The sequence below is a fragment of the Ahaetulla prasina genome, chromosome 2 (assembly GCF_028640845.1).
Source record: "Ahaetulla prasina isolate Xishuangbanna chromosome 2, ASM2864084v1, whole genome shotgun sequence".
Taxonomy (NCBI): domain Eukaryota; kingdom Metazoa; phylum Chordata; class Lepidosauria; order Squamata; family Colubridae; genus Ahaetulla; species Ahaetulla prasina.
The window spans coordinates 127,471,461-127,499,184 of NC_080540.1; the positions used below are offsets into that span (position 1 = coordinate 127,471,461).

At 38.6% G+C, this 27,724-nt stretch overlaps 1 protein-coding gene across 2 annotated transcripts in view; it reads right to left on the reverse strand.

The window, feature by feature from the left end:
- MGAT5B (alpha-1,6-mannosylglycoprotein 6-beta-N-acetylglucosaminyltransferase B) overlaps positions 1–27,724 on the reverse strand; it is a 301,884-nt gene that overhangs the window by 92,718 nt on the left and 181,442 nt on the right. For both annotated transcript variants that reach the window (XM_058172876.1, XM_058172875.1), the window contains exons 6-8: positions 22,029–22,199; positions 19,264–19,428; positions 18,929–19,098 (exon numbers count right to left, since the gene is read on the reverse strand). In XM_058172876.1, the coding sequence (XP_058028859.1) occupies positions 18,929–19,098; positions 19,264–19,428; positions 22,029–22,199 (506 nt within the window). The remainder of the gene's footprint in view (positions 1–18,928; positions 19,099–19,263; positions 19,429–22,028; positions 22,200–27,724) is intronic.

The following is a 27,724-nucleotide window of genomic DNA, read 5'->3' on the forward strand; positions in this document are numbered from 1 at the left end:
TGATCCTCAACAACCCACGCACCAGCAGTTCACCTTCCAGTGACCCTGACCTCATGTAATCACAAGACCCATCACAAGACCCTCACAAGACTCACTGATGACTCACAGCTGACCCATCACAAGACCCTCATTTGACACACCCACACTTGCAACCCTTATAAACAGGAGAATACTGACATACCTGCTGAATATGTTACCTAGCCGGGTAATGAAATGTTTGGAAACGAACCCACAAGTTCGAAGACTGAACCTTCACCATCATCCTACACCCGAGCTACAGATATTCAGTACTATTGCAAAGGGAAACATTTGCATGGTGTGAGCTTTCTATTAGTTGTTGTCATGCAGCTTCTTTATGCATGCAGTCATTTGTGTGCCGGATGGAAATAAGATGTAATTTTTCCTCCACTATAGAAGAAAAAGAGTTGCAGAGAAAGCAGTATCAAAATTTTAGGAAGAGTGTTAAATTTAACATCTCTTTCTAAGAAACCCAGGAGTGTGCAGACCATCAGATGGGACTGCTAATCTCAGCAAAGAGAGAAAAATATGAGTATTCATTGAATTTAAAATTGGAAATATAAAGAAATCTCTCTTCCCTGCAGCATGGTTGAAAAATCTGAACATTCTTTGTACATTCTAGAGTATTCCATAATGGTTGTTTTTGAAACCCCCCTCCAGATAAGTCATCATTGACAGCGATGAATAGTACAGCTAAACTTCACCAGGGAGAGTAGAGAAGTGAAAACATGTCTTCAGCATAATGGTGGGATTTTAATAAAGTGCTTTTCCTTGCTTGATTCACTGTAATGTCTATTTGCTGCTTTCCTTCTAACACCACCACCACCACCCCTTTCAGGCCCATCTAGATGTACACAACTTTTGGACAATGCATGTTGACAGAACAGGATGTTCTCTGCATGTAGACTCACAAGAAATGTCTATTAAAAGTAGAGGGCAATTATATAATAAGACTTTGCTTAACATTTTATAAGTAGAGCTTTTCTTCTGCTGCAAGAATAGCCTCGACTTGGATGAGGTGAACAACTTTTTGAAAGAAGGGAAAGAACAGTTTTACATTTCTGGAAATATCCCCTGGATGTCTATTGCCCCAGTTTTATGGACGATGGAAAGCTTCATCGGCCAAGTGGGAAGCAGGAGAGATCAGTTATGCAAAGTTGCAAGTACAAGATAAATCACTGAAATGTTCTGTAGGGAACAGTAGTATTGCTTGGGACAAATCATGCTACACCTCTATCTCATTCCGACATACAGTGGAGAGGTTTATGGAACCCCTGCTACTCTCTGAGCTTGTTGTTTGATTGCCAATGTTTCATTACTCAACTAAGTAACATCTCCAATACTAGAAGGCAGTGGGGTTTTCTCCTTGTTTACATCCAGTAGCTTGCCCTTTCAGTGTTGATGAGGGTGCTGTTTTCTCCTTGGTAGTTCCTTGATTAAGCTATTGTTTACTGCTTGATTGTTTATCTGAGTTGGTCAGTGTATTGTTTACTTCTAGATTATTTGTTTGGTGCAAATCCTGGTGTTAATTACTGCTTATATAGATGTTGATTGCTGGCAAGGTGGTGTTCTGGTTTCCTTTTTAACTTTATTGTCTCTTTTTAATAATGTGTAAATGTTAGTTATCTCTGTGTGCCTGTTGATGACTGATTTGCCTGAATGACAAATGGAGAAGTTCTTGTTTTAACAGTAAACAGGCATACATACAGGCAAAGGTTGCTTAATTATCACCCTTTCCTTGCCTTACCTCCTCAGAAGTACTTTTGAAATCAGAGCTGGGAATGAGGAATTTTGGAACAGTAGATAGAGATGAAATGGGGTCTACCATTTTTCTCCTTTCATGCATCACTTTATCTTAAAAAAAAGAGTTGATGCACGGAATGGCTACCTTGTCATTTCACATCTGGCCTCAGGGTGAAATTAGCAATTTAAAAACAACAACAACATACCACCTGTTACCTCATGCTTTATTTCTAACATTAGAATTATTTCCATATGTTTGGTATTTTAAAGTGATTTAAAAACACACACAAACCTAAGAGCAATTTCAAGCATGAAAGAAAAAGCTGTTCTATTTGAAGTGGTCTGTTTGCATGGGAGGAAAGGATAGCTATTGAGCACTGAGTGCTGTTGGACAGCTCCTCTATTTGTGAGAAAACTGCAGTCCCTATTTCCAACATTACAATAACAAAAAGTACATTTATGTATGTGTGTGTGTGCTGTGTTGTGTGTGTGTGTATTTATATTTATATATCTATCTATATCTATATATATATCCTTCCTTCCTTCCTTCCTTCCTTCCTTCCTTCCTTCCTTCCTTCCTTCCTTCCTTCCTTCCCTCCCTCCTTCCTTCCTTCCTTTATTATTTTTACAAATTAGTCAGCAGTGGATATATCCAACACACCTTCCTCCTCCTATTTTCCCCACAGCAGCAACCTTGTGAGGTAAGCTGGGCTGAGAGAGAATGACTGTCCCAAAGCCACCCCTCTGGCTTCCATGGCTAAAGTGCAACTTGAACTCATGGTTTCCCAGTAGGTTAAGGTATGAGATTCTCAGACCTTACCTGAGTCCTTCGGGAGAAGGGCGGTATAAAAATCAAATCAAATAAATAAATAAATAAAATAAATGAGATTAGACATATTATGGGTTCCTAGAATTGGAACAGGCCGTTTAGGCCATCAGACTCAATCAGTTAATGCATGAATCCAATTCAAAGCATTCCCAGCTGAAGGCTGCCTAGCTTCTGCTGGAAAACATCCAATGATGAGAACTTCCTCCTTCTGCCCCTGATAAATGGTTTCAGTGACAAACTGCTCTTACTATTAGGAAGATTTAGGGGGGGAAAGGAACAAGAACTTGTCTTCCTATAATTTAAGACCATTATTCTGTGTGCTGCACTCAGGGATGATAAAGAACAAGTCTTGACCTTCTTTTGTGTGACATTCCTTCAAGTACAGGAAAAGCGTTTTCATTTTCCCACTCAGTCATTTTTTCCCCCTCAAGGCAAAGCATTTCTAGATTCATCAGTCACTCTTAAGACTTAGTTTGCAGCTCCCCAATAGCTATTCCCTGAACTTGTTTGTGTTTCTTCTAAATTGCTTACAGTTGTGGCACCCAGAATATGGCAAAACCCTTAAAATAGTCTCAGTGCATAATACAATGGAATTCTTAGTTTCCATGATATGGAAACTATATTTCCATTGATACAACATAAAACTGCATTTGGCTTTTTGGCAGCTGTCATACTGTTTGTGATCAAATACCTTTCAAAAGCCTTTTCATCTGTATCTTATTAGTACCAAACTATATGTTCTCCCTTACATTCATTTGTATTTGAACTTTCCCCTACGGAAATAACTTTCCATTAAAGTTATTTATCTCTATCAAAGTTCTTTATGTCATTTCCACTCTAATTGTCTAACCTTACAAGATATTTTTGTCTCTTTCAGCATTAGCTACCTGCCCTCTCTTTATTTGAAAAATATTGCATCTCATCATCCAATTCATTACTGAAGAATATGAGACACAAGATCAATGACACCCCAGTAGATATCTCACTCTGATTCATTAAATAAACACAATAAGCACTAGTTGGATATGGTTTTCAAGTCAGTGGCTACCTGCCTAATAAATACAGCATCAAGTCCATACTTAATTAGTTTGCCAATCCAAATATCATGGGACACTCTGTCAGATACTGACACAGAATTCTGTGCCTTCTTGTCTGGGCTAGCTCAAAGGGCTGACAGATGCTTTGCTAAAGTCAAAAAATATTATTTCTCCAACAGGAATGAATAGAATAGAACAGAACAGAACAGAACAGAACAGAACAGAACAGAACAGAACAGAACAGAATAGAATAGAATAGAATAGAATAGAATAGAATGCCTTATTGGGCAAGTGTGATTGGACACACAAGGAATTTGTCTTTGGTGCATAAGCTCACACTGTACATAAAGAAAAATAAAACACATTCATCAAGAATCATCAAGCCTGTTATTAGAACACAGAGCCTGCAATTACTGCAGGTTCGAGCCCGACCCAAGGTTGACTCAGCCTTCCACCCTTTATAAGGTAGGTAAAATGAGGACTCAGATTGTTGGGGGGGCAATAAGTTGACTTTGTAAAAAAATATACAAATAGAATGAGACTATTGCCTTATACATTGTAAGCCGCCCTGAGTCTTCGGAGAAGGGCGGGGTATAAATGTAAACAAAAAAAAAAAAGATACAACACTTAGTGATAGTCATAGATTACTAATAAACAATCAAATCATACTAGGAAACAAATAAAACAATATAAATTGTAAAGATACAAGCAACATGGTTATTGTCATAAGTGGGAAGAGATAGGTACTAGGAAGGATAAGACATATATCCAATCAGAACAGAACAGAAATAGACTCAATTTAGCAAACCTTGTTCTTAAGAAATCCATGCTGCTTTCTGATAATATAATTTTTATGACACATGTTTATTAATTTATGACCAAGCTTAAAATGTCAGACTAATTGATTTGTTCTTCCCCAGATCTTCCTCCCATCCTTGTTTTTTTTCTTCTTCTTAAGATAGAGACAATGTTTGCCCTCCTTCTGTTATGTGGTAAGGTAAAGGTAAAAGTTCCCTTTGCACATACGTGCTAGTCGTTCCCAACTCTAGGGGGTGGTGCTCATCTCCGTTTCAAAGCCGAAGAGCCAGTGCTGTCCGAAGATGTCTCCGTGGTCATGTGGTCAGCATGACTCATTGTCAAAGGTGCACGGAATGCTGTTATCTTCCCACCAAAGGTGGTCTCTATTTTTTCTACTTGCATTTTTTACCTGCTTTCGAACTGCTAGGTTGGCAGAAGCTGGATCAAGTAATGGGGGCTCATTATGCGGCACTAGGGATTTGAACTGCTGAACAGCTGAGCTTTTGATTGACAAGCTCAGCATTTTACCCACTAAGCCACCGTGTCCCTTCAGTCATGTGGTACTTCTCTACTATTCCAAGATTCCAAAATGACAGTGGGTAGAGAGTGGCTATGAGGCGTCCTTGGTGCTCTCTGAGCTTGGTTGTTTCTTTGAGATGTTTTATTACCCAAACTAGGTAACATTGCTCCTGAGGAAGTGGACAGGATCCTAGGGAGTATGCAGGTAAGTTTTAGACCCATGCCCCTCCTGGTTTTTGAAAGCTTTGCAGGAGGCAACAGGCTGGCACACTTTGGCAGTGATTAATGCTTCCCTATAAGAGGCAGTAGTCCCTCAGCACATGACCTTGGGACACTGAAACCATCATAAAGATGAACCAGTGGGAAAACGTCCAATTTTGATCACGTGACCATGGGGATGCCACAATGGTCATAAGAGTAAAAAACAATCATAAGTCACTTTTTCAGTGCCATTTTAACTTTGAAATGGTCACTAAATGAACTGTTGTAAGTTGTGGACTTCCCGTATTAAGGGAAATTGCCTATAAAAGATGTGTATTTTAAAGGTTGACTCAGCCTTCCATCCTTTATAAGGTAGGTAAAATGAGGACAATAAGTTGACTTTGTAAATATACAAATAGAATGAGACTATTGCCTTATACACTGTAAGCCGCCCTGAGTCTTTGGAGAAGGGCGGGATATAAATGTAAATTAAAAAAAAATGCCATAGGGGAAGTTATGCAATTGTTGCTGCTTATTTTTTTTTCCTTAAACAAATAGAATTTGCAGACAATTTTATGACATAGATTAATTTGAAAGTATGCTAGTTTGATCAATCCCAGTATATTAGCAACAACTTCTTTCCATGGTGTACTTTTATTCTTTCTGGTTATAATATTCCAGGCAATGTATAATAGGGAAAGTCCAAATGCAAAGTTTGGCTTCCTTATAAAAGGGAGATTCACAGTAGCATCATATGAAAGGACAGGTCGCAGATCTAATCATCCATTTCATGGTTACAATAGGAGGAATTAGTGTTCATCATGTTGTAGTTCATATGTTTGGTAAAAAGGAAGTGCAGACTTATCCTAAAAGTTACTCAATTACATACAGATAGTCCTCAACTTACAACAGTTCATTTAGTGACTGCTCAAAGTTACAATGGCATTGAAAAAAGTGACCTGTGACCATTTTTCACAGTTATGACCTTTGCAGCATCCCCATGGTCATGTGATCAAAATTTAGATGCTTGGCAACTGGTTCATGTTTATGACTGTTGCTGTGTTCTAAGGTCATGTGATCAACTTTTGTGACCTGACAAAGTCAATGGGGAAACCAGATTCACTTAACAACTAGATTCCTAACTTATCAGCTGCAGTGATTCACTTAACAATTGTGGCAAGAAAGGTTGCAAAATAGGGCAAAATTCACTTAACAAATGCCTCGGTTAACAACAGAAATTTTAGGCTCCATTGTGATTGTAAATCGAGGACTACCTGTATCTATGCTGTATATAACCAATGGCCCATCACTCTGACATTGTTTTCCCAAAAGATATCCATGCCACATGTTCTCAGTGCAGCCTAAATTGCCTTCTCTTTCCCCAGCCTGGACATACCTATGGTACTACTTCTTTTTTCCCCCTAATATCTTTGTGCCACTCATCTGCTAAAAATTGATCAGTTCTATTATTATTGGGGTGCAATACAAATGGATCTGTCTCTACAAAAACAGTAGATTGGAAGCAAGTGCAGTTGGCAAGAAATCTGTCCAGAGAATTAGCTGTTCGTAAAGTGATGTAAATTTTCAGTGGCTAAAAATCGTGTAGTAGAACGAGAAGTTTCCTCCCTTGATAATATCTCTATTAAAAGTAAACAGGTATAATTATACCATCAATATATCTTGAGGTTTTATCTTTTCCTGGCAAACACACTTCCCTTGATCTGTGCCTGTTGGGAGTCATTAATTCATTGAGAAGCATTATAAGGATAGGAAGTATTATGTTCTGCTCCCCCTCTTTCATCTTTTTTTTTTCTTGAATTACCGTAGGCTTATTTACATTGAAAGCCAGTGTGGTGTTGTAGTTAACAGTATGGAACTGTATACTGGGGATTTTCAGCCAGGAAAACTGAGTGTCTTGGATCAGCCATCTCTCTCTCTCATGGTCTTATTTTTGAGGAAACACAGTATCATATCTATATATCTATATATCTATATCTATATATCTATATATCTGTGTTGTTGTTGTAAGTTGTGAAGTCGTGTCTGACCTATCGTGACCCCATGGACAAGATTCCTCCAGGCCTTCCTGTCCTCTACCATTCCCTAGAGTTCATTTCAGCTCACGCCGACTTCTTCAGTGATTCCATCCAGTCACCTCATTCTCTGCCATTCCCTTCTACTTTTGCCCTCAATCATTCCCAGCGTTAGACTCTTCTCCAGTGAGTCCTTCCTCCTATCTATCTATCTATCTATCTATCTATCTATCTATCTATCTATCCATCTATCTATCTATCAATCTATCTATCTATCTATCATCTATCTACATCCTATACCTATACTTATACCTATACCTATACCTATACCTATATCTTGGCTGGTCCAAGACATATATATGGCTGGTCCCAGTTGTGACATATATATCACAACTAGTAATCATTAGGGCTGTACAATGAATAGGGTTCATTTCCCAAAAGTTGCTTCAGCATGTACAGGAATGTAAAGGTACCACCTGTTTAACATAGCCATGCCTTGCAGCAGCTGTAGAGAACAGGTATCTCTTTGTGGGAAAAGATGGAATAATTTATAGTGTTGCAGATAACTTTTACACTCACTCTCTTCATGCCTTCCAATTTGATCCAGAGTATCCTTTTGGGATCCTACCTAAAAGCATTTTACAAACCAAATGGATTCTAGAACTTTTCCCAGATCAAAGTGATTTGCCTCCTTAATGCCAGTTTTGCCTTCACTGCAACCTTGTGGACATTCTAGAGACACCTTTTTGTCCTATGCGAGAAACAGGCTTTTGTTAGATTAGTTCTATGAACTAATTTCATTAGGAGACACAAAAGAATTACTATTCTCTAAGCTTTGTTACCCGGATTAATACACACACATCCAATTTGTTATCTGAATTTCCCATCCAGTGGCAGTTATTGAGGCCTATAATAACCTATCTGGACAAAAAAAAAAGCTACATTTGCATTCTATTCTTTATTCACAGAGTTCAGGGCAGTGAAACACATCACTTTTAATGATGCAACCTCTTATTTGTTCTGCTTTGTTATTTTGTGCCATGCTTCATTCTAAATTGGCAAATCTACAGTTAACTCTGAATTTATAGAGTACAATCTTAGCTATAACTTTCTGTTAATCAAATCTTTCTTCTTTCGTTACTTGTGGGCATGTGTGTTGCATCTAGGCACATAATACATAGGGATGAATGTGCCTGTGGTATGGATATCTGAATAATTTAATCTTTATAAACTCTGAGACTAACTGCCCATATCTTCTGGACTAAGTAATTTTGTGTCTCACCAAATGTCAGATCACATTTCTTGGCTAAAAACAAAACAAAACAAGAAGACAAACTGCATTTTTAAATGCCATGTTTTAAAATGCAATTATGGAAATGTGTATTTTAAGATAAAATAATATAGCATCTGTGTGTGTATTAGAGCCATAAATAAAAAGCAAATAATTTATGGATTTAAAAATTGGCAGATGCAGAAACAGGATCAATGCATGAAGAAACAAGAAAGAGATGTGTACAAGAAAAATTCAATTATCAGTCCCTAATATATCACCTAATAAACTAAAGCAAAACAAAAGCAATTTTCATTGATATGAAATGCCTCAAGATAATTTTTGTTTGCTGTTTCACTGATGGGGATGTGCCATATTATGAGGCAGTGAGAATCACCCAAAACGGGTTAAAATTAGCCCCAGGGGTCAGGATATGATATTTTCCCCAGTGTTTTATTCTGATTTTCCATATTTGTTGTCAGAGATAACAATTGCATAATTGTACACTGCATTAATCAAACAATAAACCTAACTAAATGGGTATGTGAAGTTGACACAAAGCTCTTTATAGCTTGGTTGATGCAACATGCTAAGTCACAATTTCATTTGGTTACGGTTTGTAATGTTGGTTTAGCATGATGAATAAACCCAATCTCTTTCTATGAGCTCTAAGTTTATATTTAAACAAACATTTTTATTTTGACACCTGCTGATTTTTCAAGTCCCTTGAATTACAATTGCAATTGTTTCAATACAAGTTTCCCCCTGTGTTTTATCCATGTACATGCACATCTTGATAATGTAGCCAGAACAACAGTGTGTAATGATTAATGCTAATGAAACAGAGAAGGATTCATGATTCTGTATGTGGATATGCAAAGTGGATAAACTTGCATTTATAACAGAAACCCCAGAACAAAATGGTAGCAAAATGTTTCTTTCTTGCTGCCCAAAAAAACAATAGGGAGATATCTCCAGGTGAGATGCTTGTTTCCAAGGTATCTTTATATAATAGAAGAAAACAGCTTTATGTACCTCTTTCCATTCACAATGATAAGGGGATAGGGATAGACTTTACTATTCCAAGCAAGATTCGCTAGCAAAGTATAGGTTGGAAAATGTTTAGCAATTAGCCAATACATCTTTTTCCAGTAACTTTAACCCTTCCAGTCAGATACAGCAGAAAAGCAGCCAGTTTGGCCTAGTGGTTAAGGCACCAGGCTGGAAACTCGGAGACCATGAGTTCTAGTTCCTCCTTAGCCATAAAAAGCCAAGTGGGTGTCTTTGAGACAGTCACTCTTTCATAGCCGAACTAACCTTAGATGGTGTAGTAGAGAAAATACCATAGGAGGAAGAATTGGATTTGTTTTCAACCTTAACTTGATTATTAAAGAAATAATAATTAAAGTGAAATATGAATAAATAAATAAAATGATATGGGTCCCATTCACTAAGGAATGTTTTTTGATGGGGCTCAGGAGGAGGGTCTTTTCTGATACACCACCCCCCTTTGAAACATCTCATTCCCCTTGAGATCAGACTGGTCCCAACCCTATTAGCATTCCAGCAGGGCCTGAAGACAATGGCTTTGCCATCTGATCTGGAGATCTGGTAGTGGTAGCATGAAGCCTGCATAATGTCTATGTCAACTCTGAAGCTGACCTGACTGAGGCCATCTTTGGAGGCTTCAGTGTTGCCACAATGGTGCTGAGGGATAGGGAGGGGGGATAGACATAGCTGGGGTTTGTAGCCAAAACAAAATAGTTTCCCCTGGGAACCAAGGACAACATCACAGGTGGCTGAAGAGAGGAGGAGTGTTTCCTCCTCTCTTCCAAGCAAGTTTCCAAGCAACCAGACAGCACCTTGATTGGACCATGTGACTGATTGTTTTGGAAAGGGAGAAACTTTTACTTTTAATTAGGTGAAAACTGCAGGAACCTTTAGAGTCAGTTTTCACCAGTCTGTGCCAATATAATATGTCCAATAAATCTGTTCTTTGAGGAGCCTGTCTGTCTTGGAGTTCTATTTGCTATGGGTATATTACATAGAACCCTGACAGTCTACACCAGTGGTAGTCAACCTGGTCCCTACCAACCACTAGTGGATGTTCCAGCTTTCAGGGTGGGCGGTTGTCCAATACTGAAGCACTTTCCTTTTTTTTATTTAATAACTTTTTTAAAAATTTTCATAGCATTATTTAAAAATAAATCAGAATAAAACAAAAGTGATAATCAAAAATATGTCTATACAACAGAAACAAAAACTAGAGGAAATGACAGGATTTGAGGTGGTAAAAAAGGTTAAATACTTAGGGGTTTATATTAGCTCATCGAACAAGAAACTTTATAAGAATAATTATGACTTGCTATGGCAAAAAGTTCAGAATGATATGAGTGTCTGGAAAAAATTGCAGTTGTCGCTATTGGGAAGGATTGCGGCTATTAAAATGAATGTGTTACCTAGATTTTTGTTTCTGTTCCAGATGATACCAATAATTAAGAAAGATAAAAATTTGGAGGATTGGCAGATTGGGATCAATAAATTTATATGGCAGGGTAAAAAGGCGAGGGTTAAAATGAAAATAATACAGGACTCACGGGAAAGAGGTGGCTTAAAAATGCCTAATTTTAAACTATATTATGAAGCAGTAGCCCTTTCAGTAATAAGTGACTGGTTTAATTTAACGGAGGAAAGAATTTTGAATATAGAAGGTTATGACTTGTTATATGGATGGCATGCGTATTTATTTTATGGAAAAAAAGTGGATAGGGCTTTTAAGAATCATGTGTTGAGAAGTGCTCTTTTGCGGGTCTGGAAAAAATATTCTTATAAATTAGATTACAAGATTCCTATATGGGTGAGCCCCAGACATGCAATAGAGAATATAAATATAGAACAGAAACAGGAAATGATTACTTATAAAGAACTTTTGTATGCTGAAGGAGGTAGATTGCAATTAAAATCATTACAGGTATTAAATGAAGAAGGGAGGAATTATACTTGGTTTCAATATGGGCAAATAAGTGCTAGATGGAAAGAAGATCAAAAAATTGGTATAATGCAAAGGGAGGAAAATTTAATAAAGCAAATTAGAAATCAGACCCAGGAGCATATAAAGAGATTGTATAATGTGTTGCTTGAAATAGATTCGGAAAAGGATTTGGTAAAGGATTGTATGATAAAATGGGCACAGAATATTCAGGAACCAATAATGTTGGAAACATGGGAGAAAATCTGGGTTAGAAATGTTAAGTTTACACAAGCACAGAATTTAAGGGAAAATTTTTATAAGATGTTTTATAGATGGCACTTAGATCCCAAAAAATTATCATGTATGTATCCTAATATCCAAGCGAAATATTGGAGGCGTGATTGTGATGACGCTACATATTTTCATATTTGGTGGACTTGCAAGAAAATTAAGGCCTTTTGGATAAGAATTTGGTGGATTATTCAAAATGTACTGAAGAAGAAGATAAAGTTCCTGCCACAATTTTTCCTTTTGGGAATTATAACGGATTGTACAGGGATTGAGACTAAACTGATTCTGAATTTAATAACAGCAGCAAGACTGTTGATTGGACAATACTGGAAGAAAGAAGAGGTACCTACAATAGAAGAATGGATACTGAAAGTCATTAATTTGGCTGAGATGGCTAAAATCTCAGCTTTTTTAAAAGACAATACGCAGGAAAGATATTTAATTGAATGGAAAAAATGGATTGATTATCTACAAAACAGATATCAGATTAAGAAATATCAGATTGCCTTTGAATAATTAGGAAGTTATTTTATGTAATGGGGAGGGGGTTGGGAGATGAAAAGCTTTGGATGAGGTTAATTGGATTGGAAGGGAAAATTTTATTCTATGTTTGGTTTATGTATAACAATACCTTGTGATTGACCGGAAGCCGGGGAAGGAGGGGAAGGGGTTTTCTGGGAGGGGGGGAAAAGGGGGAAAAATGTTTTTGTTTTTTAAAAACTTTTTCAATAAAATATATATATATATATTTTCATTAGGTTTTCAGAGAATTCCCTGTGACAATTTAAATTTCTGAAAATATACTACTTGTATCGCCCGCGCATAAGTTTAGTTCATGTTACGTAAGTGAAACTAAATGGTGCTATAGTGTGACCACAAACAAAAGAGCCTCGTCCCAGAATAGCTTGCACATCTCTGCCCCGAACCGGTGGGTGGTTAGAAAATTTCACTACTAACAGGGATACAAAAGTGGGCAGTAGGTATAAAAAGGATGACAACCCCTGGTCTATACTGTTAGAGAGATTGATTATGCTTTCCTACAAATCACACTTTTTTGCTTTTTAAATAGCTTTTGCTCTTTTAATACTCTTACGCTATTGTGATTTTGATTATATTTTTTCCATTGTTTTTCTTTTGTGTGTGTGTGTGTGTGTGTGTGTGTGTGTGTTTTTACTTCTATAAGCCACCCAGAATCACATATGTGAGATGGGCAGTGATATAAATGGAGCAAACAAACAAAATTGATCTACATACAGGACACTATAGCATCTCATCACCATAATCATGGAGCAAAGGTAACAATATCTGAAAGGTCCCTTCCCCAGGCTGCCCCTCTCCTTGCTCCTGTCTTATTCACACTGTCACTGGTGCTAATTAACAACTTCACACTCTTAAGTGAGCCTGGAGTGTCTGAGTCATTTTTTCTTCTTGATGTCCTAATAACTACCCTCTCTGCTTGACTGTTCTGCATGGAATATGCAGTCTCCAAAAAAGAAAAAAAAAGGATATGAAAGGGAAAATTCCACAAGGTGCTAAAAAAAGAAATGCAGTAAGTGTGAGTTGTCTCTTTGTTTTTAATAGATTACGACCAGTGTCATTAAACGGTATAGCTTCCCTGACCTTTAAATTTCACTAAAAAAAAAAAAAAAAGCTTCCCGTGATTTTTGCCACCGCAGAACCAAAGTGTAAAATAAAATAAATGAGAAGAAGAGCAAAAGAAATTAAACTTTTGTGTGGCTCCGCTTATAGGAAGCCATGTGTGACAGAAAAGCATTCTGGTAGGGATAAGACGCAAAGAGCATTTTTACTCCTAGTGGTACAATGGCTGCTGAAAGGAAGAAGGTCCTCTGCTGGTTACATACAAACTGGATGTGATTCAGGAAGAGATCAATGTCTCCATCACACCAACCTCACAGTTCACCAAGTCACGGTGAATCTCAAAATCTTCCACATATCCTTGAATGTTCTTGTTTTAAAGCAGAGTTCCTCCTCTCATCCTCATAAAATTTTGCCCACAGATCCAATCTAGCAGACTTTAGTGAGCATGATACAATGATACAGAATAATAGAATCGGAAGGGACTCTGAAGGTCTTCTAGTTCAACCCCCTGCTCAGGCAGGAAACTCCATACCATTTCAGACAAATGGTTATCTCATCTCTTCTTAAAAACCTCCAGTGTTGGAATGCCCAAAACCTTTGGAGGCAAGTCGTTCCACAGATTAATTGTTCTAATTGTCAGGAAATTTCTCCTTAGTTCCATGTTGGTTGTCTCCTTGATTAGTTTCATCCACTGCTTCTTGTCCTGCCTTTAGCTGCTTTGGAGAATAGGGTGACCCCATCTTCTTTGTAGCAGTCCCTTGGATATTGGAACAACTGCTATCTTATCACCCCAGTCCTTCTTTTCATTAAATTAGACATACCCAATTCCTGCCACTGTTCTTCATATGTTTTAATTTCCAGCCCCCTAATCATCTTTGTTGCTCTTCTCTGCACTCTTTCTAGAGTCTCAACATCCTTTTTTATATCGTGGCAACCAGAACTGAATGCAATATTCCAAGTGTGGTCTTACTTAGGCATTATAAATTGCTATTAACAGTTCATATGATCTTGACTGTAACCCTCTATTAATGCAGCATAGGACTACTTTTTTTTTTTGGCACACCCAGGTGACCCCTAAACACTGAGACTGGTCCAACTTTCATTATCCATTTTAGACTGGTGCAGGAATGTCACCTCTCCACTTCCTCCTGGACCTTCTTCTGTAGGGTCATTTTTCTCTTGGCATCAGAAAAGCTCAGATCTTTCAAACCAGCCTTTTCCCCAGAACCCACTTGGTCTCCAAGCTAATCAGTGACCTGAGACTTGGCTTAGTCCCCAACAACTAAAAGACACTAAGGTATCTTTCTGGTGTACCAGGAGAGAGAGGTTCCCCATTGCACTGGGCAATCACTACCATGCAGTGGTGGGTTTCAAAAATTTTTACTACCGGTTTTGTGGGTGTGGCTTATAATAATAATAATAATAATAATAATAATATTCAGGGCGGTGAACAGGCAGATAAAATATAAATACACACAATTATGGGCGTGGCAGGGGAAGGATACTGTAAAATCTCCATTCCTACCCCACTCCAGGGGGAGGTTACTGCAAAATCCCCATTTCCTCCCAATCAGCTGGGACTTGGGAGGCAGAGAATAGATGAGGGCGTGGCCAGTCAGAATTTTTACTACCGATTCTCCAAACTACTCAAAATTTCCTCTACCGGTTCTCCAGAACTGGTCAGAACCTGCTGAAACCCTCCTCTGCTACCATGTACTGGAGACATAGGATTAGTATATATCTGCTGGCAAAACCTGGGGAGCAGAGGGCAGAGTGATATAAGAAGACGGGAAAGTCATACCAAACATTACACGCAGGATTGGGGATCTTCATGTGGAGCTTTCTTTTATGCGGTACTGAATTTCATTTCCTGCAACATTTATTTTGGCACCTTGATCTATTTGGTGTAGAATAGCAAAAGGCTAGGAATGATCAGGGAGCAGCATACTGTTCAGACTGAATCAGCAACTGTTCAATACTAATCAGCCCAATCCTGCTCTGATCCCGTTTCTTACCTCCGCATCAGAAAAATCCTGCATTATTTAAGAAGATTACTTTTCTTTGCTTAATTTAGTCTGGAGTCACTTTGCTGGGAGGAGAGACGATTTTTAACAAACGTTCAGCATTAAAAAGAATCCGCTCCTGTGGCAAGGAGGTGTGGGGGGGGAGAAGCTCGCCTGTTTAAAAAAACATCACCCTAAATAAGCTTGAGTCCCAGGAAACATTGCTTTTTCTTGCTAAGCCAGCTTTGTTTACCCTCAGCAGTTATGCAGCATTGTTAAATCATCACTTGCACCGCAGGAACCTTTGATTAGCTAGGCTCATTCTAGGAAAGAGGATTTGCTCCCCTATCTAAAGGTGGGAGAGCAGTGAAGAGAAGGAGTAACCCTTAACACAGTACATGTATGGAAAAGGCACGGATTTGTTTCACACCAAAGATTTGCTTTAGGGAATATTTTAGGGTATTATAATCACTCCCCCCCTTTTTTTTCTTTTCTGTGAAAATACAGCTGCCTAATGTTAGCGATAGTTTTGGTGAGAAGAAGCCGGATGATATGAAGATATCTACTGTATAATGCAGAGGTCTTCAAACTTGGCAGCTTTAAGACTTGTGGACTTCAACTCCCAGAATTCTCCACAGCTTAAAACTGCCAAGTTTGAAGACCTCCGGTATAATGCTTTGAGATGCTACTAATGTTACCATGTTTTATCTGAGAAAAAACAGCATTATTTTGGAGTCTTGTATATATCATAGGGCACTTTTGTTGTTGTGGATCTCATAAACATGTGAACCCTATTTTGTCAGTTCTCATGCATTAAATAATTTTCTGTCACTCTTTATAGAAGAGAAAGGACAAGGCATATGAGAGAATGTATGGATAATATCATTATATCTGTTGGTCATCAGATGCTACCAGCCATAAAATACATGGGTGATTTCCCCCCCCCCTGTAATATACTGCTATTGTATCGAATAATATTTCTCTGAATTCTGGACTAATACAGGTAGTCGTCAACTTACAACAGTTCACTTAGTGACTGTTCAAAGTTACAACGGCACTGAAAAAAGTGAATTACGACCGTTTTCACAGTTACGACCTTTGAAGCATTGCCATGGTCATGTGATCAAAATTCAGATGCTTGGCAACTGGTTCATACTTGCGATTGTTGCTTTGTCCCAAGGTCATGTGATTAACTTTTGTGACCTTCTGACAAAGGTCATAAAATGTGGCAAAACACACTTAACAAGTGTCTCACTTAACCACCGAAATTTTGGGTTCAATTGTAGTTGTAAATTGAGGACTATCTGGAGTTCTTCTGCATAGTATGAGGAATCTAAACCAAGGCATTTGGTCTAATATAATGAAACAGAAGAGCTCTTCAGTTTTAAGGTAATTTCAGACTTCTACCACAGGATGACAAATGTTTTAAAAATAAGACTTACATGCTTATTAACTAGATTGTTGTGCCATAAATGCCACGCTTCAATTATGGAAGATAACCCACCTCTGAAGTTCTTTCAAAGAGATGGTGATCTTCAGGCTATGGCCCAGGATGTAAAGAACAGCTAATATATCTGCCCATTGGACCATCTCCCCCAATGGACCCCCTTTTAATACACGAGGGCTGAAAACATCTCCTGATTCTTCTGTCAAGAAGCCAATGTGAATCAAAATCTAAAAAAGCCAGGGAGAAAGAGAGAGGGAGGTGAATAGGTACAAAAGAAACAGAGTTTTTAGTTAGGCAAGAAATAAATTACAAAAACAGAGCCCAAGTGAATCTTTGTGCCGTACATTTATAACACCATACGCAATGAACAACCAACTAATTTAATTTTGTACCTGCTTCTGATCTCGGTGTTTCCCCTCCAGCTTCTGTTCCAGTTTATGAGAGGCCCTCAGCCATTGTGCAGCCAAATGACGGATCCGTTTCTTCATGAAGATCAAGGACTCCTTGCCGCTGCCAATTAACTCCAGAAGATAGGAGATGTCTCTCTGAAAAGCCGCCTAGGAGGATAAAAAAACAATAGATTTTCTACTCATGCAGGGCTCAGTGATCTTCCTAAAATCTATCACATGGGCATATGTTCTTCTTTCCATTGACTCTTTGGGTAAAATTAAAGATGCTACTGAAATGGTTTAGGACAATATGGTGAGCTTAGGCTAGTATGCTGAGAATTATCTTGAAAGTTCATTATCAGGTACAGCCTATTGGTAGAATGTAGTGATAAAACTACAAACTACAAGTTGTTGTAATGTGGAATGTCCCGGTTCACATTTGCAGCAACTGTCTCCTTCTCTAGGATACTGATTTGCTTTCTCACATTTATTTATTTATTTGTTTGTTTATTTGTCAAACATGTACAAGATAGCAGGTATAAGTATAAACATAAACAAAGGGAGTAAGTACTGATAAATGGGGACAGTACAACAGGGACCGTTGGCACACTGGTGCACTTATGCATGCTCCTTTTAAGGACCTCTTAGGAATGGGGTGAGGTCCACAGTAGAGAGTTTGAGGTTGAAGCTGTTAGGTTTGAGGCTGTAACAATGGAGTTGGGTAGAGCATTCCAGGCATTGATCACTCTGTTGCTGAAGTCATATTTTCTGCAATCGAGTTTGGAGCAGTTTACCTTGAGTTTGCATCGAATGTTTGCCCATGTATTATTGTGGTTGAAGCTGAAGAAGTCATTGATGGGTAAGATGTTGTAGCAGACAATTTGGTGTACTATGCTTAGATCAGACCGCAGGCGGTGCAATTCCAGATTGTCCAAGCCCAGAATTTCAAGTCTGGTGGCATAAGGGATTCTATTGTGAGTAGAGGAGTGGAGTACTCTTCTTGTGAAATACCTCTGGACCCACTCAATCATGTTAATATCTGATATACAGTGTGGATTCCAGGCAGATGAGCTGTATTCAAGAATTGGTCTGGCAAAAGTTTTGCATGCCCTAATTAGCAATACAATGTTATCAGAGAAGAAGCTTCACAAGATTAGGTTAATCTTAATGCCTTTTTGGCAATGCCGTTATAGTGAGCTCTAGGGCTTAGATCATTTGAGATGAGTATTCCTAGGTCCTTGACCAAATGAGGGTGGTCTATGAGATCATGTCCACCCAACTTGTATTTTGTGTTCTGATTTTTTTTGCCAATGTGTAGGACAGAGCATTTATTAGTTGAGATTTGGAGTTGCCAAATGCACAACCATTCTGACACATAGTCAAGGTCACTTTGAAGGGCAGCAGCATTGCCAGTCGTGTTAAATAATTTTACATCATCAGCGAAGAGGACACAGCTGCTTTTAATATGATCGCATAGGTCATTGATGTAAAGCAGAAAGAGTGTGGATCCTAAAACGCTGCCTTGGGGGACACCACTGTTAACAGATGCCGGATTTGATTGGACAAATCAAATCAGTCCCTATTTTGACTATTTGTTGCCTGTTAGACAGGAACGTGACTATCCACTTGTGCAGGAATCCAGAGATGCCGTAAGAACTTAGTTTCAACAGTAGTTTGTCATGTACCACTGAATCAAAGGCTTTAAAAATAAGCCTTACATGCTTATTAACTAGATTGTTGTGCCATAAATGCCACGCTTCAATTATGGAAGATAACCCACCTCTGAAGTTCTTTCAAAGAGATGGTGATCTTCAGGCTATGGCCCAGGATGTAAAGAACAGCTAATATATCTGCCCATTGGACCATCTCCCCCAATGGACCCCCTTTTAATACACGAGGGCTGAAAACATCTCCTGATTCTTCTGTCAAGAAGCCAATGTGAATCAAAATCTAAAAAAGCCAGGGAGAAAGAGAGAGGGAGGTGAATAGGTACAAAAGAAACAGAGTTTTTAGTTAGGCAAGAAATAAATTACAAAAACAGAGCCCAAGTGAATCTTTGTGCCGTACATTTATAACACCATACGCAATGAACAACCAACTAATTTAATTTTGTACCTGCTTCTGATCTCGGTGTTTCCCCTCCAGCTTCTGTTCCAGTTTATGAGAGGCCCTCAGCCATTGTGCAGCCAAATGACGGATCCGTTTCTTCATGAAGATCAAGGACTCCTTGCCGCTGCCAATTAACTCCAGAAGATAGGAGAGGTCTCTCTGAAAAGCCGCCTAGGAGGATAAAAAAACAATAGATTTTCTACTCATGCAGGGCTCAGTGATCTTCCTAAAATCTATCACATGGGCATATGTTCTTCTTTCCATTGACTCTTTGGGTAAAATTAAAGATGCTACTGAAATGGTTTAGGACAATATGGTGAGCTTAGGCTAGTATGCTGAGAATTATCTTGAAAGTTCATTATCAGGTACAGCCTATTGGTAGAATGTAGTGATAAAACTACAAACTACAAGTTGTTGTAATGTGGAATGTCCCGGTTCACATTTGCAGCAACTGTCTCCTTCTCTAGGATACTGATTTGCTTTCTCACATTTATTTATTTATTTGTTTGTTTATTTGTCAAACATGTACAAGATAGCAGGTATAAGTATAAACATAAACAAAGGGAGTAAGTACTGATAAATGGGGACAGTACAACAGGGACCGTTGGCACACTGGTGCACTTATGCATGCTCCTTTTAAGGACCTCTTAGGAATGGGGTGAGGTCCACAGTAGAGAGTTTGAGGTTGAAGCTGTTAGGTTTGAGGCTGTAACAATGGAGTTGGGTAGAGCATTCCAGGCATTGATCACTCTGTTGCTGAAGTCATATTTTCTGCAATCGAATTTGGAGCAGTTTACCTTGAGTTTGTATCGATTGTTTGCCTGTGTATTATTGTGGTTGAAGCTGAAGAAATCATTGACAGGTAAGACGTTGTGGCAGATAATTTTGTGTAGGTCAGACCGCAGGCGGTACAATTCCAGATTGTCCAAGCCCAGAATTTCAAGTCTGTTGGCATAAGGGATTCTATTGTGAGTAGAGGAGTGAGTACTCTTCTCGTGAAATACCACTGGACCTGCTCAATCATGTTAAAGTCCTATATACAGTGTGGATTCCAAGCAGATGAGCTGTATTCAAGAATTGGTCTGACAAAGGTTTTGTATGCCCTAGTTAGCAGTATAATGTTATCAGAGAAGAAGCTTCACAAGATTAGGTTAATCTTAATGCCTTTTTGGCAATGCCGTTATAGTGAGCTCTAGGGCTTAGATCATTTGAGATGAGTATTCCTAGGTCCTTGACCAAATGAGGGTGGTCTATGAGATCATGTCCACCCAACTTGTATTTTGTGTTCTGATTTTTTTTGCCAATGTGTAGGACAGAGCATTTATTAGTTGAGATTTGGAGTTGCCAAATGCACAACCATTCTGACACATAGTCAAGGTCACTTTGAAGGGCAGCAGCATTGCCAGTCGTGTTAAATAATTTTACATCATCAGCGAAGAGGACACAGCTGCTTTTAATATGATCGCATAGGTCATTGATGTAAAGCAGAAAGAGTGTGGATCCTAAAACGCTGCCTTGGGGGACACCACTGTTAACAGATGCCGGATTTGATTGGACAAATCAAATCAGTCCCTATTTTGACTATTTGTTGCCTGTTAGACAGGAACGTGACTATCCACTTGTGTAGGAATCCAGAGATGCCGTAAGAACTTAGTTTCAACAGTAGTTTGTCGTGTACCACTGAATCAAAGGCTTTAAAAAAATCTATGTAAATTGCATCTATTGCTTTACCCTGGTCAAGATGCGTGGTCCAAATATTTCTACAGTGTAGGAGTCACAGATTACAGGACTTCTTTTTCTAAAACCAAACTGCTTGTTTGATAGCAGGTTGTTTGTCTCTAACATCTTATAACCACTGACAATTTTACAGTATATTTGATGGAAGTTTTGCTATTAGGGTTGGTTTTTTCCCCACCATAACTTTTATTTTATAGTTCTATAGACCATACAACTGTTACCTTGATGTTATTCAGTGGTTTCATTTTGCTACTGCCTTAAGAGCACCTACCATTTGCATTCATGACCCCAATGGTGTGACCATTCTAAGCTCAGTAGATAATATAAGACCATCAGGAAAATCCAGGGGCATAAGTTAGGCTGGTAGTTTTAAAACCATCCTAGATGGCGATCATGACAAACCACTTCCAAACTATTATCCAAAAAGCAACCTAAGAGTTATTAGGAAAAGCTAAGAAAAGACTTCCTTCTGTTTCAACTTTCCCATTCTTGCCATCTGATTTTCAGGCAGATGTAGAAGGACTAATTCCCTCACTTGCTACTTAGTGAAATTATAGGCAGCATATCCTTACTCAGGCATTTTGCCTATATTAAGACTACTACAACATCAGGAAAAAATATAATTGGGAGGAAAATTCTCCCTACTGCACCTGATCCCATAGTAGTGTACTAGACTGTGTGCTCTGGTTTTACTTTATGTATACATAATGGAGAACAGAGAATAGATATTGAGTGGGATGTGTGATCATACTTAGTTGTAGACAGTATAGAATCTTTTCCTAATCAATCAGTCTTTATTCTGGTCACAGACCAGAAATAATTTTTTTCTTGGTCCTCTCATACTCATCCTAAAATAGGAATCATTCAGGAACTACAGTTTTTCCACACAAACAGATGTCCTAACACACGTTTTTCTGTAGCTGGTTGCCCATGTCTATTACTATCGAATGAGAATAGTCAGGGTAGTTTCAAAAGAAAACCACTTTGATAAATAGGTCATAGCCCCGAGCCAATCCAAAAGCAGCAGGTCTTACCTGTATCCTGGGCGATGGGTTGGAAGAAGGGGCAGCTGCTGACTGATTTCTCCAAGGCAGCAGTGGGCAGAACCACTCAACTTCACTGAGATAGATGAGGAACGAGCATTCTGTGCCATCCACACCAAAGAATGCATAGCAAGGGTCCGACGTCCATCGAGCCCTCATCCACTGCCAGGCAAAATATTGTTTTAATGATAATACAAAGGAAGATATGCAACAAGTACAAGTTCTTGTGAAGAAGGGGGGGGGAATGCAAAAATGCAACACAAGAAGAAACTTTCTGTGTACTCTGTTACAGGAAAAAAAATTCACAGTACATCTTATGAAAGATGTTTAAACGAGATTAGATTCTGATAGGTATCTGCTGGTGTTATGTTCTTCTCTAAATGCAGAGGAGATGCTGCCAGAGGAGCTCAGGATAGCTATATCAATCCGCTATTCACAAAGTATATTTTGCCTTTTATTTCAGCCAGTACTAGCAGAGAAAAAAGAACCAACTTTATAAAGGTTTAGATTAATTTCACCAGGAAAAAAAAATAAGTATGCTTGGTAGGAAGTTTCCAAAACAGATAGGTGAAAGATCATTGCTAACATTAATATTCTATTGCCCAGAAAGGTAGAGCTGACAATCCTGTACTAAGAAAGAAAAAAAAAATTAGCAATGCCTTCAAAAAGTGATTTTGCATACAAAGCAATAAGCATAGGCTCCTCTGTGTAGATCCATCATCCTCCATAATTGCTGGTGCCATCCTCTTCCAAACTTAACTACACAAATGAATCCACTCTAGAGACAGCCCTCCACTCCCAATATGTAAAATTCACCAATCATCCAGACAGGAGATAGAATTACTGCCACCCACAATTAAATCACACTTAAAATTTAACCCAGGCATGAACAAAGGTAGCAAAAATGAATGCTACTGAACTGGGAAAATCTGAGTAATGTAAAGGTTGTGTCTTGTTAATCTAGCAGTTAATTTATATTGTCAAGTAGTTAGATTGGTAGCTGAGGTTCAGTGGGGGAGGAGATAACTAATTTTAACTTACGGGTATGCTGTCCAGACAGTGTTGACTTCGGCTGACTGCCTGGACAAATCCCTGCAGTTTTCTTGAAAATATTTCAGAAACGGTTGGCCCTTGCCTGCTTCCTAGGGCAGGAAGGTCCAAGGTCACCCAGTAGCTTTGAGCCTAAGGCAAGACAAAAACTCAGGGTCTCCAGGTTTCTAACCTGGCGTCTTAACTACAGTATCACACCAAATTGCCTTTCTATTTTAACTTATAGTTAAACTAAAACATTGGGGTGCAGCTGTATAGTGCTGAAAACATCCACATCCAGCTGTAATGATTTATAGGAATGATTTTGAAGCGGGTGGAAGAGATGCTGCCCTGGGAATGATCAGATAAGTGGGGGGAGCCCACAGCTGCTTAATAGGCAGAGAGGAAACTCAGAAAGGATCCCCCTTAACTTATCAATCTATAAAAAGTGAGGGTGGGAGAGTTGTACTTTGCAGACTTGCAAGGATCTTAGTCCCAGAGCTCACTGTAACATCATTGCAAAAAAGGCATTACGAGTTGTAAATCTTATTTTACAAAGTTTTCTCTCTGGTAACTCTATACCCCAAACTAGGGCATATAAAACCTTTGCAAGACCTATACTTGAATACTGCTCACCTGCCTGGAACCCTCACTGTATTTCAGACATCAATACATTAGAGAGGGTCAAGAGATATTTTACTAGAAGAGTTCTTAAATCTTCTGCTCAAAATAAAGTTCCCTATACCACCAGGCTTGAAATTTTAAGTCTAGATAGCCTCGAACTACGTCATCTATGCTTCGACCTATGCTTAGTTCATAATATTATTTATCAAAACATTCTACCTGTAAATGAGTACTTTAATTTCAACCATAATAATTTAATAGGCTATTAATAGATCTAAACTCAATGTAATTCACTCTAATCTTAATTGTAGGAAATATGACTTCTGCAATAGAGTAGTAGATGTCTGGAACACTACCTGATCCTGTTGTTAGTCTCTCTAACCCCCATACCTTTTACCTTAATCTGTGTACTGTGGACCTTTCATGTTTCTTAAGAGGTCCCTAAGGGGGTGTGCATAAGAGCACCAGTGTGCCTATCATCCCTGTCCTACTGTCCCCATGTATATGTAATCATTCTATGTGTTTATGGCTATGTTTTGCCTATTTATATCCTATTTTTTCTGCACCATTTTTTTTTCATGTGTCCATGTCTATGTTTATACTGTTACTTGTTTCCTTGTACTTGTTGAAAAATACATACATACATACATACATACATACATACTGCGAGGGAAGAAGAGAAAAAAAGTTCCTGTTAACATAGGCTTACAATAAAGTACTGTAGAATTAGCTCATCTGATCTGTTTCCTGTCTGCTCTACTTGGCAAGGCTAGTTAAAGTTCCGTTCTTTGTTAAAAGCACAACAAATATAAGGCATCCAAAGCTCCTCAGGCCAGAGATAACTTTCTAGATTAAAAATAAGCAAGATGGTAAATTCATATTGGTGCTATTTTTGCATTGCTTGTGTGTGAATAATTAACACCGCTGTGAAAGTTACATCCATCCATTAATCATGAAACACAGGGCAACCTAGCTTCTGTGATTTGAGAGCAAGGAACATCTATTCTCACTCTCCCACTCTCAAATGACTATTTGTTCATTTTCACTAAGCTAGCCTACATCTCTGCTTGATCCTTTTGAATATGGAGTATAGTATAGTTTATTTTAATAGCACACTTATAAGGGGAAAGTTGGAATTCTTTTAGATGTATCTTTTGGGGTTTGCATTATCAAATGGAGGAGGAGGAGGAGGAGGAGGAGGAGGAAGAAAAAATGTCACCTTCAGTACATTTCAAGGTTGTCCAACATAGTCGCAATATCTAGGATAATCTATTGTTCTGCATTACCAATGCCACTTTTATTTTTAGATTTAATTAAAAATAATAATAATAAATGTTTCTTCAAGTTATTGGACCCTAATGGAATTTCAAATCCTTTTCTAGAATTTTCAACGTTATCGTTTCTATTGAGGCTAAGTTGAAATGTGTGGCACGCATTCGTTCGTAGCAGATGACAAATGATTTCAGCTGTCTTTGGGTGGGAGCAAAGAAAGTAAATTAATTGCAATATTTAATAGTTACTGCATTTCCTGGACTTTTGGAAATTAATGCATATCATTTTCTGCCTTTCTAGCAGGCAGAGAGAAAAGGACATGAAATCAAGATTTAACTTTAGGATCAAGGATGCAACATCAGCATGAAATCCCTATCCTGAAGAAAATCAGAAGGTTCTTGGTGCTCTCTGAGCTTGGTTGTTTTCTTGCAGATGTTTCATTGCCCAACTAGGTAACATAATCAGTGCTAGTTCGGGTAATGAAATGTCTACAAGAAAACAGTCAAGCTCAGAGTACACCAAGGACCCCTCATTTTTAACCCTGAGTTACAATATTCTTCTTTAATGATTCTTCCTACTGCACAGTTTTTGCCTGTTCAGAAAACAGGCAAAAGACACTGATAACCAGACACTGCCATAGCTTCCCTTAGGATCACCAAACATTTAGCTGCATCAAAATAAATGGGCTAGATAGGGAATACTTTCCCTTCTGGAGTAAACTGTCCCAAAATACGGTACTTGTTAATTAGTTACCTCACTATAACAACAATGCACAATAAGTGCAAAACATTTAGAATGACAAAACAAGAATATATATTTGTGGTGCCATGCATTAAATGTTTAAAGGGGGAGGGGGGTTGCAATGAACTTTCATCCTGAAGGCCTTCATTTATAGATAACAAGGAAATGGATTTGTGGGTATCTGACCATAAAGCCTGGGCTAGAGCTGTGAATCCACAGCACTGGGTCTCAAGCAGTTCTTGGTGGGTGCCTATGGCTTCCCTAACCCTCCATGTTAGTGATATATAAATAAATAAATAAATAAATAAATAAATAAATAAATAAATAAATAAATAAATAAATAAATAAATAAACAAATAAACAAATAAATTCCTAACTTCTCAGTAGCCTGACTACAGATCAATTAGCATGGATACTTATGTGTGTGTTTCTGAATGTGAGTGTATATGTTTATGAAGTGTGTGCATCTGCAACTCCCAGGTCAGTTGTATGACGCTCTAACTCTAAAAACACAACCCCTCCCTAAATCTAAAAAGGCTGCCACTCCCTGCCCCATTCTTCTCCCCCAGTATCACTTGTGATGTTTCTAGGTCCAAAGTATGTTTGGTGCTTTTACCTACTAGATAGGAGTGCTATTTCCAGGTGTTTTTTAATTATCACCAAGACAAGCACATGTAACCTAATCGTAAAATCTAAGAATCTTTGTAGAATCTAGGGCCATGATGGTGAACCTATGGCATGTGAGCCTCTCTGCTGGCACACTCACCATAGCCCCAGGTCAGATCTCCATGTTGTTTCTTTCATGAGCTTCTGTTTCTCTGCAGATGACGAAACAGAAGCTCACGAAAGAAAAAGATCTCACCTTTTGTCATGCTGCTGGTGTTGGGATACTCTGCCTCCCGCTGGCCAGCTGATCTTTGGGTCTCTGCTGCGCATGCGCGCATGCGCACATGCACACATGTTAGGGCATGCACATATTCGTGCATGCATGCACCTTTCAGTTTGGGTGTGTGCACGCACGCAGTTGGGGCACTCGGTGTCTAAAAGGTTTGCCAACACTGGCCTAGGGTCTACATTATACATACGGGATTAAAATATTTAAACCTTGCCTTATGTTAGGATCAATATCATTTTTAAAAGAGTAAAACAAAAGGATTTAATAAAGACGGACTAGAAATCTATGGGTCCTTTAAGAAAGGTTCAAACTATGAAAGGGTGTGGGGAGGCTGAGAAAAAAAAAATTGCTGAAGACACAGACCCAAACAATCAAAAGCCACCAGGGGGTGAGCAGTCGTGTTTTGTTTTCCCCAGGAAAACAGCCTGCCTCTGCAGTGAGCTAGCTCAGAGGCTCTGCTGAGAACTCTTCAGAAATGGTAAGAGGGGGCGTCTCCCCACCACAGTAAGCATGCAGTGTGGATAAGCCTATGAGCGAGATAGCCTTAGGCTGCATCAGAGGGTCCCAGATCCTGATCTAACCCAAAAGCAAATAAAGACTGAATGCACCAATTACCACCTCAAACAAGAAGAAAACCTTCTGCGCACAAAATCCAACCGCGCCTTCTATAATTTTGTAAACAACAAACTTAAAGACTCGAGTCGAGATCCATCCCATCCCTAAAAGGACCTAACGGTAAAGAATGCAATGATGAAGCAGTTAAAGCAAACCTCTTTAACACATTCTTCAACTCAGTCTTTGTTAACAGCAATGGCTCATGCCCAACATTCCCTAGTTGTACCAATAATGACTACAACAATCTAACACAAATAGATTTTACAGAAGATAATTTTGAAAAGGCACTATGTAGACTGAAACTATCTCTAACTATTGGACCTGATGGACTATGTGCATACTTCTTAAAAAAGATTTCCACTGTTATAGCAGAACCCCTAAGCATAATCTTTGAAAAATCTTTCAGGACCAGCTCCCTACACAATCTATGGTCACTAGCCACGGTCATCCCTATCTTCAGAAAGGGAGATCCCAGCCTAGTTGAAAATGCAGACCAATCTCTTTATGCTGC